General features: G+C 45.1%; 1 protein-coding gene across 1 annotated transcript in view; it reads right to left on the bottom strand.

The window, feature by feature from the left end:
* Positions 1–1,817: 1,817 nt before the first annotated feature.
* The window catches only part of LOC310648985 (transmembrane protease serine 11E-like), a 63,992-nt gene continuing 44,049 nt past the window's right edge, over positions 1,818–21,760 (bottom strand). Inside the window, exons 6-11 of the mRNA XM_083377205.1 lie at positions 14,551–14,714; positions 13,593–13,631; positions 12,487–12,655; positions 11,718–11,983; positions 3,686–3,828; positions 1,818–3,018 (exon numbers count right to left, since the gene is read on the bottom strand). Coding sequence (XP_083233331.1) covers positions 2,857–3,018; positions 3,686–3,828; positions 11,718–11,983; positions 12,487–12,655; positions 13,593–13,631; positions 14,551–14,714 — 943 coding nt within the window. The 3' untranslated portion in view covers positions 1,818–2,856. The remainder of the gene's footprint in view (positions 3,019–3,685; positions 3,829–11,717; positions 11,984–12,486; positions 12,656–13,592; positions 13,632–14,550; positions 14,715–21,760) is intronic.

Genomic DNA, 21,760 nt, shown 5'->3' with positions numbered 1-21,760 from the left:
TACTGCTAAGCTTGTAAGCCGCCCTGAGTCTTCGGAGAAGGGCGGGATATAAATGGAATTAAAATAAATAATAAATAAATAAATAAATAAATTTGAACAGTTTGAATATACACAACTGAATCACAGCATTTAAATGTGAGCAAAGGGTATGGTAGCTGTTCTGGTATAATCCAGAAGTCTGTAAATATGTATTACTGACAGCGCTTATATTTCCACTCTACTGTATTTATCACCATTCAGCAAATAAACCTGTTACATGGATTTCATTAGATTCAGCCAAATAAGGGATGAAAGTCTTTGAAACTCTAGTCTAGTGGAATGTGAGCAGTACATTGTAACTGTAAATCTAGGTGATCAAGATGTATTTCATCTATGCAATAGGCTGAGAAAATATTTATAACAATAACTTTATAGGCTGATAAGGATTCCAGAGATACTTTTGAAAACAGCCACCTGCTGTTTAAATAACCACCTAGATCAGGGATCCCCAACCACCTAGATCAGGGATCCCCAAGTACCGGGCCATGGCATGCCAGCAACTGGTCCGCACAAACAAACAAAGCCCCATCAACAAGATGCAGGCAGCATACAAAACCACGCCCCCTCCGGTCTGCGGAAAAACCTCTCTCCACAGAACCAATCCCTGGTGCCTAAAAGGTTGGGGACCTCTGACATAGATGGTTATTTAACTTTCATTCTCTTGCATACAAGCACATCTCTTGTATCTAGATGAAGGTTTCTCAAGCTTGATCTGTGGAACCCTAGGATTCCATGAGAGGTCATCTGGGAATTTGTCATTTAAGTCAACAAAAGCCTTCAAACTTCCAACTGTAAGTTGGCTCACTGTAGCGAGCAGAGGGCCAGGATTTTGCACATGCATGTAAGTGAGGAGGTGAGCAAAATCCAAGCTGAGCAAGGAGTGAGGAGAAGAGAAGAAAAGAGCAGCAAATGGTGAGAGAGAGCGTGCTCAAGAGAGAGTGACCTCTGGGCCTCTGTGATGGGCCTCTCCTTGCCAGCATGCCAGTTTGCCAGTCTGCTTTTCTGCTGGTGCAATAGCTTGGGGAGTGAACGGCTACATCTCAGGGTGGGTACAGGAAATCTAGGGCTGGGTTGGCCCAGATATCAGTGGCAGCAGGACCCATCCACGGGAGAAAGAGGCAGGGGAAAGGGAAAGTTTAATTCTTTATTTTTAGTTTAAGAACACTATTAATACATATATACAGGACAACACACATAAAATGAATATAGTAATTTTGTAACTTCTGGCATATATTTGAACCTAAATATTCAGGGGTTTTCTGAAGCCTGAATAATATTTTAGGGGTTCTGCCAGGCTCAGAAGGTTGAGAAAGGCTGATTTATACAGTTTGAAATGTCAAATTTAGCCATCCATCCAAGGACTGGAGATGTAAATGATTTGTAACACATATGTTGATACCAGAATGATAAATTTTTCCCTGTTCATATGGTGCTTATTTATGGGATTTGTGATCATTAATGGATAACAGATGGACTGCAATGCAAAATAATATTTTTGTTAAATTGAAGCAAGAACCAGTTGAACTCCTTGATATAAAATGTCTTAATAATGTTAATCTCATTGAATTCAAATTTTTTACTGCATTTTAAACATTATAACTTAGAAATAATAATAATCCTTAATCGTGCTTAGATAGCTTCAGAATAGAGCCTTATGAATGGTGTAATTAAAACACAAAGTTTTCGCTACATTGGTTCTTCTTTGTCTCATACTTTTCTTTAAATTTTGCCATATAAAAATAAGGAATGGAAGAAAATGTATTTTAAAAACTGTTTTTAATTCTTAAATAATCTTGGGGATGTATTCTGAGCAACAGGAAATACACAGAAAAAGGAAAGGACAGTGTTGGAGGAAGCTATTACAAACATGGAAAACTATATTACCACAGCATTTCTTCTAACTGAAATGAATGATAAATAAAACACTGGAAATTTTATTTATAATAAAAATCAACTTAGTATGGTAACTCACTAACATTTTGTTCTGTGGTTGCTCTGTTCTGCAAATTTCCCCTTCCTTTTCCAAGTAAATGCTTTTTAGTTTGAATTGACTGAATATTAAATGTTTCTAGTTCTGTTTCTCAAAATGGTCCATGTTGGGAATTGCAATTCAAAGCATTCTGGAGGCTATCAGATTAGGAGAAGGCCACTGAAAGACCATTAGAAACCATGTAATTATTCTAAGATGAGCAGTTGCATTTTGCAGCTTTTATCATTATAATTCTACCCAAGAACACAGCTAAATATGATAGCAGAACTAACTGATCCTTACTTCAATACTTTCTCAATCTGCATGGCATGTCTCTTTCTAGACTTCATGAATTAAGGAGGACTGTGGAATATCCTTCACCCAAGACTTCTCTCCATTTTTGCAATATAGTTGTAAAGAAATTATGTGTTTGAATATTCCAATCCCTGGAAGGGATGATGCAGCAATTCTCCTTGAATAATACCATGAACTCAAAACAAAACAAAAGACTGGCCAAATTATCAAAGCTTTTGGGAGAGTTGAACATTCAATGTAATCAAACAATGCAGCATTTTAAGGATGGGATTCATAAAGAACTACAAATAAAATTATTTTGTTGGTTGCAGGTGAATGCTTCAATCTTTTCATCTTCTTGAATAACACGTGAACAGTGTTTATAATATAATATAATATAATGAGACATGGACATGAAATAACATGGAAAGAATAGTATTGATGCCTCCAGCAGAAAAACAAATCCCTACTCAACAGAATTTACCACATCAGTATGACTGTTTGTAAGAAAAACATCTTGGATCTCATACATTAATATAAAGTTACTCATTATTTCAGATTCCTGTATGCACAGCAATCCAATCTCGATAGTAAGTAACTCGTGTATAGACTCCAGGTTTATTTGGCTTAGCACATTCATCTCCCCAGCTTACTATGCCAACAAGGTACCATATTCCTCTTGAATCAGATGTAACCAATGGTCCACCAGAGTCACCCTAAAAGGGATGAAAGATTACTTTAGAAAGACCAGGAGAAAAATCTCTAACTTATGTAATCATATGATAGAGCTGTTTTATCAAAGATGATACCATCTAAAATGATTTTCCCTTGACATAAAATCTTCTTAGAGGGAGAAGCCAACAAATTAATATAGAAATGGAATAGAATAAACAAAACAATAAAAATAAAAACCACATATTTCTCACCCTTAACCACAGCTTCCCCATTCCTCTCCCTAGATGCATCATAACCTTGGAACTGCAGAAAAAATGAGCTTCCACATTTTACATCTCCTGAATCACCTCTTTTTTAAAAGATTTTTTTAAAATTCTGTGTTTATTTTTTTATGAATAACTCAAGGTAGCTAACATATATAATACTTCCTTGTTCTATTTTCTCCTGTGAAGTAGATTGGGCTAGGATTACCCAAATTATCCAGATGGCTTTCATGCCTAAGGCAGGACTAGAACTCATAGTTTCCTAGTTTATTGGTCAGCCTTTAAATACTACACCAAACTTGTTCTTTTTCATCTAAAACTCTGTTACTTAGTTGTAGAGGTGGTGGTGTATAAATAAGTGGTTTTTGCTCCAGTACAAAAATACTATCAAATCACAATATATGCAGGAGCCTTTTGCTGACTTCTAAGTTATTATTACACCTACCTGACAAGCATCACTTCCTCCTTCCAGGTAACCAGCACACAGCATTCCAGGTGAAATGGCTCCATTATACACTTCTCTTCTGTTGCAAATTTCATTACCTATAATTTTCACTTCTGTTTGACGAAGTTCCCCAACACTGGGACCTGGTTTTCAAATAATAATAGGGTATTTTATCCTTGAAAATTCATGGAATAACAAAATTGCCTCACATTACTTAAGAAAAGGAAACATATAAGTAATGCACATAGTTTGCAGAACATATATTTAAATGCAGTTGCCAGGAAATTTCCCTCCAAAAAAGCATCTAAATAGAAACCTTTGGAAGCACCTGCTTAGACTGAGACTCCCCGGTAGCTCAGAACTTTCCTTTGGTCACTCAGCTCTCAGGTTTACAGCTATCCTGCTTTAAGGCTAGTTAAATGGGAAATTTGTTCATTCAGATTAGAACAGGGGTGTCAAACTCAATTTCATTGAGGGCCACATCAGCATTGCAGTTGACCTCAGGGGGCCGGGTGGGTATGGCCTAGGTGGGCGTGGCCTACTGGGTGGGCGTGGCTAGAGTGCGTATGGCCTACTGGGTGGGTGTGGCCAGTTCTACATCATTCTCATCAAGGGTGCCTATGGGGGCCTGGGTAGGAGTGGGACAGATCTGAGGGTCTCTGGGCCAGGGCTAAGGCAGTGGGGGCCGTTCCCTCACTGTTTCCAGGATGGCTTCGCGGGCCGCATGAAACCACTTTGCGGGCCGAATCTGGCCCCCAGGCCTTGTGTTTGACATGTCTGGATTAGAACGAACAAAAATAAATTCTTTGCATATTTCTGAAAAGTTTCTAATGCAATTGAATATGATTGTTAAGAAATATTGTTATCTCTAGTGATCTCTGAATAAGGAAGATTTTTGGAATGAGCTAAATTGAAAGGAATATAGTAACTGCGGTGGCTATTCCTTAACCTGTGATTTTCCAATATATCTGTCCCATCTAGCCCAATTTTTGCAGCATTTCTGCCACTTTTGCAATTCTATATTTAGTTTTCTTACAGGTGAACATGCATGTGAATACATATATTCTGCCTAAAAGAAGGGGAAGGGGTGTTACATATTCACACACACAACAATCCCCTCACATCTATAAGGGATCCCCGGCAGCCGTTGACAGCCGTCAAAAGGCTGCCGTGGCATTCCCCCCCACACACGCGGCTAGCGGCCGATTCTGACAGCTGTCAAACTGTCAAACTGTCGCGCATGTGCAGTACACTGACAGCTGTCAAACTTCAGAGAACCGCGCATGCGCAGCTCAGCCAGAGCTGTCAAAGCTGCCAGCTGGCCCCGGCAACAAGCCGCTTCAGCCGCACCTACCTTTAGCCGGTCTCTCTCTTATTGGCGTCCTTGTTTGGCGGGAGAACCCTGCTTGTTTATTGGTTCTTGATGTTGTTGTTGTTGTCGTCCCTGTTGACTATAAATACGGGGGATTCCCGGCGATGCTTCGCCCGGGACCTCTGCCCAATAAACGCATTGTTTTGGACCTGCCTGCTGTCTCCTGTCGTCCCTCAAGACAGTCCACCTGGCGACGAGGATGGGATGCGGGTCTGCTTGTTATCTGAAGTCACTAGCTGAAGCCACAAGTGAAGGAGGGAAGCCGTCCCACCAGCTGACATCGCTGAAGTCACTTGCTGGTCGGGAGAGCCCTCCACGCACACCACCCTAAGCAGACCCGTGGACCTGACAGTATGGCAAATCTTGGGCACGTCCGAGAATTCGATGTCTCCCAGCCCGAGGGCTGGGAATCGCATCTCGGGCAAGTGGAGGGGTACCTCCTCGTCAACAACATTGTCGAGGATCGCCCCAAAGCCGCGGCGCTCCTTTGCCTCAGCGGCCCGGTGGTCTATGATGTCGCCGTAGGGCTCTGCGACCCTGCTCCAGTGGCTTCTGTGCCATACGCCGAGCTGGTCGACCGCCTCAATCGTCATTTTGCCCCAAGACGGTCCGAGTTGTACTGGCACCTGAACTTCGCCCGCCAGTACCAACGACCAGGCGAGCCGGCCAAATCATTCATAGCAACGGTCCGACAAGCGGCCCGACGCTGCCGTTTCCCAGACCTCAATGACCGCATAAGGGACCAGGTCATCGTCGGTCTGAGAAACCTGAAGCTCCAGAAGAAGCTCGTTACTAAGCCGACGATGGACCTGGCCGAGTTAACAATTGAAATTATGGCATATGAAGATAGCCATCGGGAAGACACACTGCCACCGGGAAATCCCTTCACAGGGTCAGTCCACCATGACTGCCCTAGAAATGCCGACCCAGGAACGGCCGAGCAGAAGACTGAAGTGGACGCCATCCGTCCGAGACCCGCCAACCCCCAGGCTCGCCGAGAGGGTGACAAAAGACCAGATCGTCCGGCCGGAGGCCCAAGGGAGACCACCAACCGCTCTAAGTGCGCCAGCTGCGGTGGCAACCATGCCAGGGCATCATGCAAATTTCGAAATGCCAAGTGCCATGGCTGTGGCAAAACTGGCCACATTCGCTCCCCCTGCCGCAGCACCGGCCGCGAGACCCTTCACGACCTGGAGGCGGCCCCGGAAGGTAATATTCCCTCCCCCAAATTGTCAGGGAAGGCCCTATGGTCATCCGTCATGACCACTAGTACGGACCAGGGGCCCTTAACCACCAGCTTCATCCGCCCCAAAATTAAAATTCAGGTCCGGATTCAGGGAATCCCCTGCGAGATGGAGGTGGACTCTGGGTCCTCAGTCTCCATTCTGTCCTGGGACACATTACAAGGGATCGCGCATCAGTGCAGACGCCGGTTTCCTATTACCCCCTCAAAAATTCTGCTAGCTGATTTCCAGGGCGCCCCTATCAAATTAAAAGGGGGAAACGAGGCTCTCTATTAGCTATCAACATTTCCAGGGAGAATTAACAGCCCAGATCGCAACAGGTAAACGAGCCAGCCTCATTGGCCTCGACTGGTTCGAACCAATGGGGATAAAAATTTTGGGCGTGAACCATTTCCAGCCTCACCAATTACAAGCCGTCTGCCAACAATACGCAGACGTTTTTGACGGGTCGCTGGGGAAATTCAATGGCCCCCCCATTGACCTAAAATTGAACCCAGAGGTTCTGCCCATCAGGATTAAGGCAAGAAGAGTCCCTTTCGCTCTCAAATCCAAGATAGAAGCAGAGCTCGACAGGCTAATTGGACTGGGAGTCATAGAACCCACAGAAGGAGGCACTTGGGAAACCCCCATAGTCACCCCTGTCAAGCCTAACGGGGAGGTCCGCCTCTGCATGGACTATAAAGCCACCCTGAATTGTGCTTTGAACCCCCACGCCTACCCAGTTCCAGCTGTCAAGGACGTGCTTTCTTCTATTCAGGCAGGCACCATATTTGCCAAATTAGACTTAGCCCATGCATTTTTGCAGCTGCCAGTTTCAGAGCAAACGGCCAATGCCCAAACCATAGTCACCCACCGCGGAGCATTCAGGGTGAATCGCCTGCAGTTCAGGATCGCAGTAGCACCTGGAATATTCCAGGAAACCATGGAGCGAACCCTTAAAGGAATCCCCGGGGTCTGCCCCTACTTCGATGACGTGCTCATCGCAGGGGAATCCGAGGAAATACTAGCTGACAGGCTGCGAGAGGTGCTTCAAAGATTTCGCACCGCCGGCCTCAAATTAAAAAAAGAGAAGTGCTCCATCGGAGTTCCTTCTACGAAATTTCTGGGGTACAAAATTGACGCTAATGGAATCCACCCCATGGATTCTAAAGTCAGAGCCATCAGGGCAGCACCACCTCCCAAAAATAAGGCAGAACTACAAGCCTTTTTGGGTCTCATAAACTTCTATCATGCCTTCCTCCCCCACAAAGTTTCCATAGCAGAGCCGCTCCACAGGCTATTAGACAAAGGAGCCCAGTGGCTCTGGACCCAAGCCCACGACGACAGTTTTAACAAATTAAAACAACTCCTTTCAAGCAAATCAACTGTCACCCACTACAAGGAGAAAATGCCTCTCTGTGTCGCTTGCGACGCCTCCCCCTATGGCATAGGCGCCGTCCTCAGCCACCTCCATAGCGATGGAACTCAATCCCCCATCGCATACTACTCCAGGACCTTGTCCAAAGCCGAGCGCAATTACGCGCAAATTGACAAGGAGGCCCTAGCATTAGTGGCGAGCGTGAAGAAATTTCACGATTACTTATACGGTCACCACTTCACAATTTTTACTGACCACAAGCCCTGCTAGGACTCTTTACCTGGGACAAATTGACCCCGCAAATTTTATCCCCCAGAATGCTTCGCTGGACCACATTCCTAGCAGCATACTCTTTTAAAATCGAACACAAACCAGGCAAGGAAATGGGTCACGCAGATGGCCTTAGTAGACTGCCCCTGCCCAACTTCGACCCAGACCCCGCACCCGCTGGCCAACTCCTGGCTATCCAGGAATTGCCTGACCGCCCCGTATCTGCAAAAGAAATAGCTACAGCAACCAGCAAGGACAAAATCCTGGGAAGGGTTCTAACCTGGGTCTCAACCGGCTGGCAATCCACCTCCCCGGGTCCAGAATTTCAGCCGTACTTCCTAAGATGCCTTGAACTGTCAGCCCACCTCGGCTGCGTCCTTTGGGGCAGCCGTGTCATCGTACCTGCCCCGCACAGGCAACAAGCTTTAACCTCCCTTCACAAAGGCCACCCCGGTGTGGTCAAGATGAAATCTCTCGCCCACAGCTACTTATGGTGGCCAGGGCTCGATGGAGACATGGAAAACTTTGTAGCTACCTGCAACATGTGCCAACAGACCAGGCCACCTCTCCCACACACCCCTGTCCATAAGTGGGAGGTCACAAAAAACCCCTGGTCCAGAATTCACATCGATTACGCCAGCCCCTTCCAGGGACAAAATTTTCTAATAATAGTAGATAGTTTTTCCAAATGGCTCGAGGTCATCCCAGTTGCCAGCACAACCTCAGCAGCCACAATCAGGGGTTTAAGGAGGGTATTTGCCACCCATGGGTTGCCTGATGTCATCGTATCTGACAACGGGCCCCAATTCACCTCTAATGACTTCTAGGTTTTCATCAGGGCCAACTTGATTAGGCACGCCACCTCCGCGCCCTTTCACCCCTCCACGAACGGTCTCGCAGAGGCCATGGTGAAGGCGACTAAAGAAGCCCTAAGGAAAATCATCTCCGGCGACTGGCACTGCAGACTGGCGAAATACCTCCTGGCCCAGCACTCCACACCCTGCACCACCACCGGCAAGTCTCCGGCCGAACTCTGTTGGGGGCGCCGTCTGGTCACAAAACTGGACTGTTTGCACCCCGACAGGGCAGCCGCCGAACAAACCCACACACCGACTGTCAAAGTCTTCCCTCCCGGCCAGCCCATTTGGGCAAAGAACTTCGGGGCCGGCGACAAGTGGCTACAGGGCGTGATCTCCGACCAGACTGGCCCAGTCTCCTACCTCATCGACTTAGGAGACGGAAGGCTCATCCAGCGACACGCTGACCAACTGAGGAAGCGGGTGCCGCAGGACTGCAGTTCCCGAGCCCAACCGGGCACACCAATTTCCCCAGCGGCACCACCAACGCCACCTAGCCCAGCACCACTCGTCCCAGACATCGCCGATGACCCCCAACCTCTAAACCCCGAAACTTTCCCCGCCGAAGAAAGGGAAGACCAGCCCAGCACAAGCCAGCCCAGCCCGAGCCTCCGCCGCTCCACCAGACCGCGGAAGGCCCCCTTGTACCTGGAGGACTATGAATGGGCCGGCAGCAGGACTAGTGGAACTGACCCCAGCTAAACTTCCAGGGGCAAGGGGGGAAGGGGTGTTACATATTCACACACACAACAACCCCCTCACATCTATAAGGGATCCCCGGCAGCCGTTGACAGCCGTCAAAAGGCTGCCGCGGCATTCCCCCCCCACACACGTGGCTAGCGGCCGATTCTGACAGCTGTCAAACTGTCACGCATGCGCAGTACACTGACAGCTGTCAAACCGGCCGACTCTGACAGCTGTCAAACTGCCGTGCATGCGCAGTACACTGACAACTGTCAAACTTCAGAGAACCGTGCATGCGCAGCTCAGCCAGAGCTGTCAAAGCTGCCAGCTGGCCCCGGCAACAAGCCGCTTCAGCCACGCCTACCTTTAGCCGGTCTCTCTCTTATTGGGCGTCCTTGTTTGGCGAGAGAACCCTGCTTGTTTATTGGTTCTTGATGTTGTTGTTGTTGTCCCTGTTGACTATAAAAACGGGGGATTCCCGGCGATGCTTCGCCCGGGACCTCTGCCCAATAAACGCATTGTTTTGGACCTGCCTGCTGTCTCCTGTCGTCCCTCAAGACAGTCCACAAACAGCCTATCTGGTCAGCAACATATCAGTCAAAAGGCTTAATTGCATATTGTCAAAAAGTTCCAACTCTGTTATTCTGTGGCTGGCTTTCATTGCTAAGAAGGGCTTGAACGCATGGTGTCCTGCATTCTAGTCTTTTGCTTTAACACTACGCCAAATTGCCATGATGTTGAGTGTTTCTCTGAGAAACTGTATTCAATGAATGGTCCTCAATAGCACTACATCCACATGGAAAAAAGTAAGCAGTGGATTACCACAAGACTCCATCTTAGGCCCAGAACTCTTCAATATCTTCATAAATGACTTATATGAGGGAATTGAAGGGGAACTCATTAAATTTGCAGATGGCAATAAACTGGCAGGAGTAGCCAACACCCCAGAACACAAACTCAGGATCCAAAAAGATCTTGACAAACTTGAACAATGGGCCCTATCCAACAAAATGAGTTTCAATGTGGAGAAAAGCAAAGTTTTACATTTAGGCAGGAAAACCCAAAGGGCGAGATCTGGCTTAACAACAGCAACTGTGAGAGGGACCTTGGAGTCCTAGTGGACGATCATTTGACTATGAGCCAGCAGTGTGCAGCAGCAACCAAAAAAGCTAATACAATCCTGGGTTGTATAAATAGAGGCATAGAATCAAGATCACATAAAGTATTAAAGGTAAAGGTAAAGGTTCCCCCGCACTTGTGTGCTAGTCGTTTCCAACTCTAGGGGCCAGTGCTCATCTCCGTTTCAAAGCCGAAGAGCCAGCGCTTGTCCGAGGACGTCTCCGTGGTCATGTGGCCGGCATGACTAGACGCCAAAGGCGCACGGAACGCTGTTACCTTCCCACCGGAGTGGTCCCTATTTTTCTACTTGCATTTTTACGTGCTTTCGAACTGCTAGGTTGGCAGAAGCTGGGACGAGTAACAGGCGCTCACTCTGTTACGCGGCACTCGGGATTCGACCTGCCAAACTGCCGACCTTCTGATCGACAAGCTCAGCGTCCTAACCCACTGAGCCACCACGTCCCTTACATAAAGTATTAGTACCGCTTTATAAAACCCTAGTAAGATCATACATGGAACACTGCAGCCAATTTTGGTCACCATATCACAAAAAAGATATTGAGAGTTTGGGAAAAATTCAGAGAAGAGCAACTAAGATGAACAAAGGCCTGGAGACTAAAACGTACAAACAACGGCTGCAGGATTTGGGTTTGGCTAGTCTAAAGAAAAGAAGAAATAGGGGAGACATGATAGCAGTGTGCCAGTATCTGAGGGATTGCCACAAAGAAGAGGGGGTCATGTTGTTCACCAAAACACCAGAGGGAAGGACAAGAAACAATGGTTGGAAATTGACCAAATTGAGTAGCAACCTGGAATTAAAGAGAAACATCCTGATAGTAAGGACAATCAACCAGTGGAACAGCTTGCCTCCAGAAATTGTGGGCGCTTCATCACTGGAGATTTTTAACAAGAGGCTAGACAATTACCTGTCTGAGATGGTATAGGTTGTCCTGCTATTCTATTCTCCCTGAAATCTTCACGGATATATCTGGTTGGGAAAGGAGATAAGCCCTCTTAATAGTGTAATTTGGTGTCTCTATAATCTGGAACCAAGCCTGCTGTGGTTAACAAATGATCAAATAATGATTATTCACATAAGCTAACTAGTCCCAAAGAGGAAGCTACTAACCGTCATCTCTAAGAGCACCAAATCCTGTAACAGCACAAGTGGTATTCTCTGGAAAAATATATGAAGCTTCTGGAAGACAAACACGATGTACAGCAGTTGTAAGTTCCACTGGGGGTGAAATCTCTACAACAGCAATATCAAATTCATGATTCATGACATTATTGGCATAATGATCATGAACGATGATCTGGCGAAGATTCCTTCTCATTGTTGGAGGTCTTAGACGAGCCCCAAAACTACTTGTCCAACTTCTGACATCTCGGACACTGAAAAATATTAGAGAGTACAGATTATACAATAAGAACTCTATTTGCATTTTCATTTATTGTAAGCAAAACTTCACAATGGTTCCTTGCTAACTGTTTTCCAGCTTTTCCTGCACTATCTCACTACCATCAGACTTCAAGATTAGAAATAAATTCATAAAATGAAGTGTTTAGGAGTAACAGCAGCTGAGAGCAGAGATGGTTAAACATCACTCTCCCTTCTACAATTTTATTAGTTTTGAACATACGAGACAAATTTTTATTAGTGGTAACATCTGTGCATAAATGAATTGGGAAAATTTTATTGCTTAAATATGTTGATTCAGGTGTAGTCATAGAGCAGGTGTGTCAAACTCGCAATATCATGTGATGTGTCGCGATGTATCGCAACTTTTTTTCCATTGCCAGCAATGGAGTGGGCGCAATTTCGCCATGATACATCCGGCCCATGGGCTGGCAGTTTGATACCTCTGTCTTAGAGGTATAGGGAAAGATTTACTCACCCTCTAAAACAATGAGCAGCAGTCACAAGCCAGTTATTGCTGATCAGTGTTGCTCCACAACGGTGAATGCCATTCAGCTGGAGACTAGCTTGCCAGGGCCATTCCCCTTCCCCTGCAATACTTCCTCCGTAGATTCTCTCCACTGATCTGTCCAGTCGTGTCCCACAACCTACTCCCAGCCCCCCAAAAAGAATGTTCATTTCATTTCGTTTCATTTCAGAACACATTATTAAAGGGGATCTGGGGGTTTGCTAGAAGAATAAAAATCACAATTTATTAGAACATAATTTCTAATTTTTAAAAAAATAAACAAAGTACTCTTCTTTGGAAATATGGAGAATGGGCTAATTTTGTTCATGTTTGCCTGGAAGACATTCTCGCTAAAGATGGTGGAATGTATTAAACAGCCATAGATTATTCATTCACTGAACATTAAGGGAACAGGCAAGGGGGTATCAAAACACAATTGTTTCTATTTATGTGCTGTCTTGATATTGCTTTTTTTCTTGCCCTAAATTATTTATTCACAGCAAAACAAGAAAATAATTGCATAATCTCTTTTGAATACAGGTGGTATGACTATAATTGGGACAGAATGTCTGTTGCTAGGCCAGCTGGTTATTAAGTGAGTTGCACCCAAATTTATCATCTTTTAGCCTTGTTTCTTAAATGAATCACTCCAGTTGTTAAATGACTCACATGACTGTTAAATGAATCCAGCTTACCCCACAGATTTTGCCTGTCAGAAGCTAACTGGGCAGGTTTCAAATGGTATTCAGGTGACCACAGAATGCTGCAACTGTAAAACGCTAGGAACTGTCTTCCTGGAACACCCTGACTCACCACCAGATAAATACAGAATTGCATTTCTGGGTTCAGGAAAGGAAATAGACATGTTATACTAGTTATATGTTATACTAGTCGATAAAAAAAGTTTGAGAATGATGGTGCCAAGGCAATATTCCTCAATAGGGCAGTCTTATCTTATACACTAGATGTGTCCAGTTTCCCCAGTTATAAAGTTAAAAACATCTGGAGAACAGCATCCAGAGGAAAATAAGGCTAAACAAATCTGTTTTCAAACAGATAGTTGTTCTGATACTTACAACTGTTGAGAAGATTTGTACCATTTTCTTCATTTATCTCTGAAAAGATAGAGAAACAAATATTAATTTTGCAGTAACAATATCTTCATCCATCCTTCATCCTAAAGTACATGATTCAATAATCACTAGTAATTTGGGAATATTGGCAAAGGATGTTTTCAAAACAGTATCTCCCTTCCAGTAAGGCTGAATACCCAGCATTTTAAATAAGAGAAGTGAAAATTTTGCTTAATTTTTTTTGCTCAGAGCAAAACAAAATACCTTTGTAAATGCAATATAAATGATCTTACAATCATATTAGCCTTAGAAAATCTGAAGACTGCAAGGCCATGTTTCTAAACTTTTCCTCCTAATTAAATGTCTTTAATTGTCTTTTTCCTGGACTACTTTTATGTAATTTAAAGCATTTAAATTTGCCTCTTTCTACTATTACAATCAAAAGAAAGAAAATAAGATATCTATTTGTTCTCTATATAGGTTCTTACAAAAACTATGTCAGAAAATCCCTTATAACCCATTTAGTGTGTTATCATCATGAATTAACCAACCACCTGACAATCTCATTTATTGACTTCTACTATATAAGGGTGACTAGTTCATAAAAATAATCAAATAAAATAAAGATTACTGGCTTTGGCTCAATGAAATTTTCTCAATATTTTTTTGGCAAAATGCTCTGTTAATTCCTAATATTTATTCCTTAAATATTAAACAAATAAGCAAATTGAAAGCCAGGGAACAATTATTAATAAAAATTGGCTGGAAATCTGAAAGCTGTAAGTATTTTATTCCCCACAGGAAAATAAGTGCAAATACTACACAAATATCTTAAGCAAGAATAGGAAATGGGTAATGCAGTTTTGATTAAGTCAACAAATATATTTCAGGTGACAATGAAGGCAAAGTAAGCAGTTTAAAAAAATTGATCATCATTACAAAGGACATCTGTAACACTTACCTGAGAGCTTATAAGAAGAAAGATCAATACTTAAAGGCCATGTTGATGCCTTCAGCTTTTTCAGCAAAATATGATAAATATTTGTCCAGAGTATCTCTTTATTATCTGTGGCAATGAACTTAAATATCAGCACCACATCTGCCAGGACACCATCATTCCCTGGGCTGCAAAAGAATAATACAGGCAGCTGACCAAACCAGCCAGAATATATATTCACTCAAGGCTTTGGGGCAAGTAAGACAGAAAAATTAAAATACTGCATTGGTCCATAAAGGAACACCAAGTACAAGCACCAGGAGATTTGCTGTTCAACTCATTGCGTCTTAGAAATGGATGGGACTGGGCAGGCAATAGGAAATGTTTTGGCATAAATTTGGATGATGCCATCAAAAATAGCTATGATTTGGGACTAGAAAATATAGGGATCTTCTAGTGTCACAGACTTTTCCCCTGTTTTAGCTCTTTTCCCCCTTTTCTTTTCATGTGCCCATCTTGCAATTAAGCTGTAATGCATTGGCCTAATTGCTGCAATCAGTTGCACAATGTAGTGACCTTAATTGCTGTACATAAGTGAATGATTGCTTAACGGTTCTTGTTGCTGCAACCCAGACTGCCTGTCTCCAAGCTATTAACTATGTTTTGGGTGGGAATTGTTACTTTAAATCCGTTGGTTGCTGCCTAGAGGCAAACTGTATATAAAGCTGTTCAGTAGCCACTAGGGCTGCTTCTGTTGTTACTTAATAAACATGCTTGCTGTTTCACTGCTCTGCCTTGTCAATGCCTAACTGAACCAAGAACATAACAGTGGCGACGAAGGTGGGATGTGCTGCTTAAATGTGAGAGCCTGAAGTCACTAGGGGGTGAGGTCAGCACCAGAGCCTGGCAAGAACTATGTTTCCCCCCAAGGTCTGCCAGCAAGTCTCGCTGGAGACCACCATGCCCTGAGGATCCATCCTAGGGCCAGCACAGAAGCCAACAGCACAAGGCATTGTGAGCAAGAAGCAACTCACCATGGCGAAAGTCGGAAAACTGGAGGAAGTCGATGTGGTGCACCACGAGAGGTGGAGTTCTTACATCTCTCGCATCAAGAATTACCTCCGCGCTAACCAGGTTAGCAAAGATGAGTTGAAAGCCGCGACACTCCTGTGCATGTGCAGCCTGGCTACCTTTAACATAGCTGAGAACCTGGTCGCCCCTGCTCCACTCAAGTCAGTCACCTACGCGGATCTGAAGAAGAAGCTCAGGGACCAAAACTATCCATCATAGCATGGAGGCATGCATTTGAGCAGTGGGAGCAACAGCCCAGTGAGTCTGCAACCGAGTTAATAGCCGCCCTCCGTCAGGCGTCTCGGCTTTGCAACTTTGCAGACTTGGAGGAAAGGCTGAGAGACCGTTTAGTCTGTGGCCTGAGAAATCGAGAGATCCAGCAGAAGCTGTTTGCAAAGGAGACCCTCTCACTACAAGTTCCCTTGAAGGAGGTGATGGCCGCTGAAGCCACCAGAGGGGCCATTAAAGCATTGCGGCCCTCCAAAAGCACGTCCAGCCCAGAAGCCATCCATCACGAGGACGCCGAGCATGTGGAAGACTCCGAATTGGACTTCAAAGTTGATCAGCTGCAGAAACAACCAGAGAAGGGACAGAGGGCAGCTGAGAAGGCAATCCCTTTCCCAAGATGCATGGGCTGTGGAGGCCACCATCCTCACTCGGAATGCCGGTTCCGAGCAGCAACTTGCTGGGCATGTGGCAAACCAGGCCACATTGCTGCCATCTGCAGAGGTTGCCAGAGGGACGGTTCACCAGAAGATGCATTCAGGAGAGGTACCGGGGCCCCGGGCCTCCAGCTTTTGCTCCAACTGGAGGAGCGTTTTCTGCACTGGTGCCCATTGCCCCCTTAAAGAGAAGCTTAGGCTCAGGGTCAAGCTTCAGGGAGTTCCATGCAACATGAAACTAAACACAGGTTCAGCCCTATCTATCATTTCTCAAAGGACATTCCAGCACATTTGCAATCATAGCAGTAGACGGACCAAACTCAGGCTGTCTAATTTGTTACTAACAGACTTCCAAAACTCCCATGTAAGTGTCAAGGGAGAAGCCACACTCCAGGTGCAATTCAAGGGGTTTGAGGGTCCACTAGATGTCATAGTGGTGGAGGGCCAATGCACAAGCCTCATCGGTCTCGATTGGTTTGATGCTCTAGGCATCCAAGTAACCAGCATTCACAGGACACAAGCAGCAGACCTGTCTACAATCTGCTAAGAGTTTGCTGATGTCTTCAGCTCAAATCTAGGGAAGTACAAGGGTCCTCCTATTGCCCTTCATCTTGATCCTACTGTAACCCCAATATGGATCAAACCTCGTAGAGTGCCTTTTGCCCTCAAGCCCAAAATAGATGCAGAGTTGGACAAGCTAGTGCAACAAGTGGTATTGTAGCCCATAAATAGTGGGGTCTGGGAAACCCCCATACTCACGCCACTTAAGGCCAATGGTGAGGTGTGCATATGCATGGATTAGAAGTGCACTATCAACAGGGAACTTCAACAGCACGCATATCTGGTGCCGGTAGTCAGCCATATTGTGGCATTGCTACAAGGAGGCTGCATGTTCACCAAATTAGATTTGGCGCAAGCCTACCAGCAACTGCCCGTGGACGAGGCCATGGCAGTTGCTCAGACCATTGTCACCCACAAAGGGGCTTTCAAGGTTAAGCGCCTGCAATTCAGGGTGAGTGTAGCCCCAGGGCTTTTCCAGGAAGTGATGGAGTGAATGCTCAAGGGCATTCGAGGGGTGTGCCCCTATTTTGATGATGTCCTCATAGCTGGGGAATCAGTGGAGATTTTGGCTGAACGGCTTAAAGCCGTCCTTCAGCGGTTCCGCGACGCAGGGCTGAAACTAAAAAGAGAGAAGTATAAGATCGGGGTAGATTCAACCAAGTTCCTTGGTTTCCGCATCAGTGCTGCAGGCATTCATTCGGCAGACTCCAAACTAAAGGCAATCCAGTAGGCCCCCAGTTTGAAGTCTAAGGGGGAGCTTCAGGCCTTTTGGGGGGTTTTGAATTTCTATCATGCCTTCCTTCCCCACAAGGCTGCAGTGGCAGAGTCGTATCACTGGCTCTTGGACAAAAAGGCATAGTGGCAGTGCACTAGCATACACGAGAGACGTTTCACACCAGTCAAATCACTGCTGTCTTCGAACTCAGTCCTCACCCATTTTAATGAGAAGTTGCCTGTCTGCATTGCATGTGATGCATCTCCCGATGGGGTTGGGGCCATGTTGAGCCACTTAATGGCTGATGGGAGGCAGACTCCCATCTCTTACTGCTCTAGGACCCCGTCGTCCACAGAGCACAACTACATGCAAATAGATAAGGAGGCTCTGGCCATTGTGGCCAGCACAAAAAAGTTTCATGATTACTTGTATGGCTGCCAGTTCATGGTCTTCACGGACCACAAGTCTCTTCTAGGGATGTTCACCATGAACAAGCAGACACCTCAGATTCTGTCTGCACGAATGCTGAGGTGGTCTATCTTCCTTTCAGCCTACAGCTACAGGCTGATTCACAAACCAGGCAGGGAAATGGGCCATGCAGATGGCCTTAGCAGATTGCCCCTGCCTCATGTAGAGCCAGATCCTGCTCTGGCTGCATGCATCCTGGCTATCCAGGATTTGACGGAGCCTCCCTTTCACACTGGGGATGTGGCTGCTGAAACAGCCAATAACAAGGTGCTTAGCCACGTGTTGAACTGGGTAAACACAGGATGGCTGGACAAATGTCCAGGGCCAGAATTCCAGTTTCTACACAAGGAGAGATGAGCTCTCAGCTCATAAAGGTTGCATTCTTTGGGAGAGTTGGGCCATAGTCCCAAGCTCTTTAAGGCCCAGGGTTTTAGAATCCCTGCATGAGGGACATCCAGGAATAGTCCAGATTAAGGCATTTGCGAGGAGCTACCTTTGGTAGCCAGGGCTAAATAAAGCTATTGAGGCCCAAGTACATGGCTGCTACACTTGCCAGCAATCTAGGCCCAAGATGCCGCAAGCCCCTGTCCACTGATGGGAGGACACACACACACCGTGGTCAAGAATCCACATTAATTTCGCTGGGCCCTTTCAGGGACAAATGTTCCTAATTGTAGTGGACAGTCCACTCCAAATGGTTAGAGTCGCACCAGTTCCAACTATGACTACTGCCAGGACCATCCAGGAACTGCGCAGGATCTTTGCAACGCACGGGTTACCAGACGTGCTGGTCTCAGACTATGGGGCCCAGTTCACCACCGCAGAATTTCAGTCCTTCCTCAGGGCTAATCTAATAAGGCACGCCACTTTGGCTCCCTTTCACCTGACCTTGAACAGCCAAGCGGAATGCATGGTCCAAATGACCAAAGAATCCCTCAAAAGAATTGTCACCGGCAACTGGCACCATAGGCTGGCAGATTTCTTACTCTGCCAATGCACATGGGCAGGAGTCCAGCTGAGCTCAGATGGGGTCAGAGCTTAATTATGAAGCTGGACTGGCTGCACCCTGACTGAGTTGCCTCAGACACAGCACAGCCAAAACTACTGTAAAGTCTGCAAGTTGGTGACCGGGTTTGGGGCCAGAATTATGGTCACATGGCTTTGTGGGTGGTAGCTGTGGTTGCTAAGGTGTCAGGGCCACTTTCTTACAAGGTGGTCCTGGAAGATGGTCATGTCATTCACCGACACATCGACCAACTGTGTCAAAGGCTAGCGAACCAGTCGCTGGCTCAGGACTCTCAAGAGGGATGTCCACAGGGGCAGTGCAACAACGGCTCAACAGAGGAGTCCACATGCTCTGACAGGACTCTCTGCCGAGGAGACAGGGGAGTGATCTGTGGTGAGTTTTCCCCAGACACACAAACTGTGTCTACTAAGCAGAATCAGCAAGCGGCACCGAGTTCCAGCCTGGCAGACTCTGCTCCCCAAATGGAATTTGGTTTGGGCCTACCAGAACATGCCAGACAAGGGGACTCGAGTCAGCCCAAAGCAAGCGGGCCTCAAAGTTCTGGCCTACCCAGCCTGGTAGGTGGGTAGACCGGGAGCCTCCAGCAACCCCTAGACAATAGGAATGCTCAGGACGACTGCCTAAGTATTTGCAGGACTATGTCAAGCATTTGAGAGTATGAGCTATCTAGGGGGAAGGAGTGTAATGTATTGGCCTAATTGCTGAAATCAGTTGCACAATGTAGTGACCTTAATTGCTGTACTTAAGTGAATGATTGCTTAATGGTTCTTGTTGCTGCAACCCAGACTGCCTGTCTCCAAGCTAACTACATTTTGGGTGGGAATTGTTACTTTAAATCCATTGGTTGCTGCCTAGAGGCAAACTGTTTATAAAGCTGTTCAGCAGCCATTAGGGCTGCTTCTGTTGTTACTTAATAAACATGCTTGCTGTTTCACCGCTCTGCCTTGTCAATGCTAACCAAACCAAGAACATAACATAAGCTTTATGCACTGGCTGTTGTTTGCCCCACAATTCCCAGAGATACTATTGTGCTGAAAAATGGGTGTGTGTGTGTGTACAGAAGCAAGATAATGCCATTCATCTGCCTAAATAAGTAAGTAAATAAATAAGGCCACATTGCAGACTTGTCAGAGTTTACAGAATGCTAATCTGCCAAAGTAATCTTTCAATAAATGAGGTGTTTTGGGACAGTCCTAAAAGAATGCCAAATTATTATATGCTCAGTTTAAAGCCAAAATCTTATGGATTAAGAGAAACAAAACTATCATTTCCAGGCATTGCCAATGATGTCATCTTTATGTTTCTGAAAATTTATGAGTATTCTTCAGCAGAAAAAGAACAGTTTTAATAGTGACTATGCTCTTTGGCCAGACAGAAAAATTAAGTGAGTCTTGTACAAATGGCTCTAGGTCTTATCACTGCAGTTGATTCACTCCAGCCGATTCACCCTGGCTCTCTTATCCTGGTTGACTCACCATGGCCATCTAGCTATGGAACAAGTTGCTGCTGCCAACTCACTGCACAACATGCCGCAGGACAACTCGCTGTGGCCAACTTGCTGCGAGACAATTCAACAGAGGATAACTCAAGAGAGGAACAAGTGAATTTGCAGCAACTTGTGTCTTGCTTTAGATTTGGATCTTCTCAATTTAGAAGTTCTTGAGACTGAATGCAGTTCACTTGTCCCTCTCTTGAGCTATCCCATGTTGAATTGTCCCGGTGAGTTGACCATGGTGAGTTCTCCCAGGACAAGTTGTCCCAAGGCAAGTTGGTGACAATGAGTTGTCCTGCAGCAAGTTGGCTGTGACAAGATAGCTGGGGAATGTTGGCTGGAGCAAGTCAGCCATGGCAAGTTGTCCCATTCCTTGTACAAATGGTTCAAATAATAAATCAAATTTCAGTATCTATTTCTTGCTTTGGCAATTAGACTTCACACTGTGAGGATCTTTTTTGTTTGCTTGCTTCAGTTTCACTTTAATAAACCTAATCACATGTTTATATGTGTTTGAACATACTGTGCATTGTGAATTTATTAGCCCCATCAATTAGATCCATTTGAGCCAGATAATATCACACCGTATTGCACAGAAGCCTACCCTTGCCACTCGCTTACTGGAATACCGTCAACTTTTAATATGATTTTAGATTCAACAAATATGTCTGGAGGGATGTATTTGTCCTAATTCAGGATCTATTCAATTGTTAAAGGAAGGTGTACTAAAAAAAGATGTTATATGGTCATTGCATAGTAAGAAAGGGCTCCTGTTTTGAGGATAGGAAAGCAAATTGCAAATCTATAGTTTAACATACATAGGACTTCTGTGGGAAGAACTTCAAGAACTTTCCTAAAATATTCTCCAATCTATAGCAGTTAGAGAATTAAACCTAATTTCGTCCATCACTTTGATTATTATTATGGAATGTCTTCAGTCCATGGATTCTTCAGCAAAAACTGTGGACTGTACAATAGTTATCTGAGTCCTAGTAGTTGTTCACTTGCTGATCTTGCCTTGAAATTTCCCCCAAATGTTTATATGTTTCAGGATGAGAAGGTAGAATTTAGTCCTGACCCTCCCAATTTGTCAGTTACCAAAAAAGTGAGAGACGAATTCAATTAATGTAATTCAAATATAACAGTTGTGGAGGTTTAATTATGTTAAAATTGTCCCAAACATTTTTGAAATAATCATCTGCTAGTTTTGTGGTTATGAGACAGATGATATTGATTCC

The sequence above is a fragment of the Vipera ursinii genome, assembly GCF_947247035.1.
Source record: "Vipera ursinii genome assembly, chromosome: Z".
NCBI lineage: Eukaryota > Metazoa > Chordata > Lepidosauria > Squamata > Viperidae > Vipera > Vipera ursinii.
The sequence above is the reverse complement of the archived record's forward strand: the minus strand, read 5'-3'. Positions and strand labels throughout refer to the sequence as shown.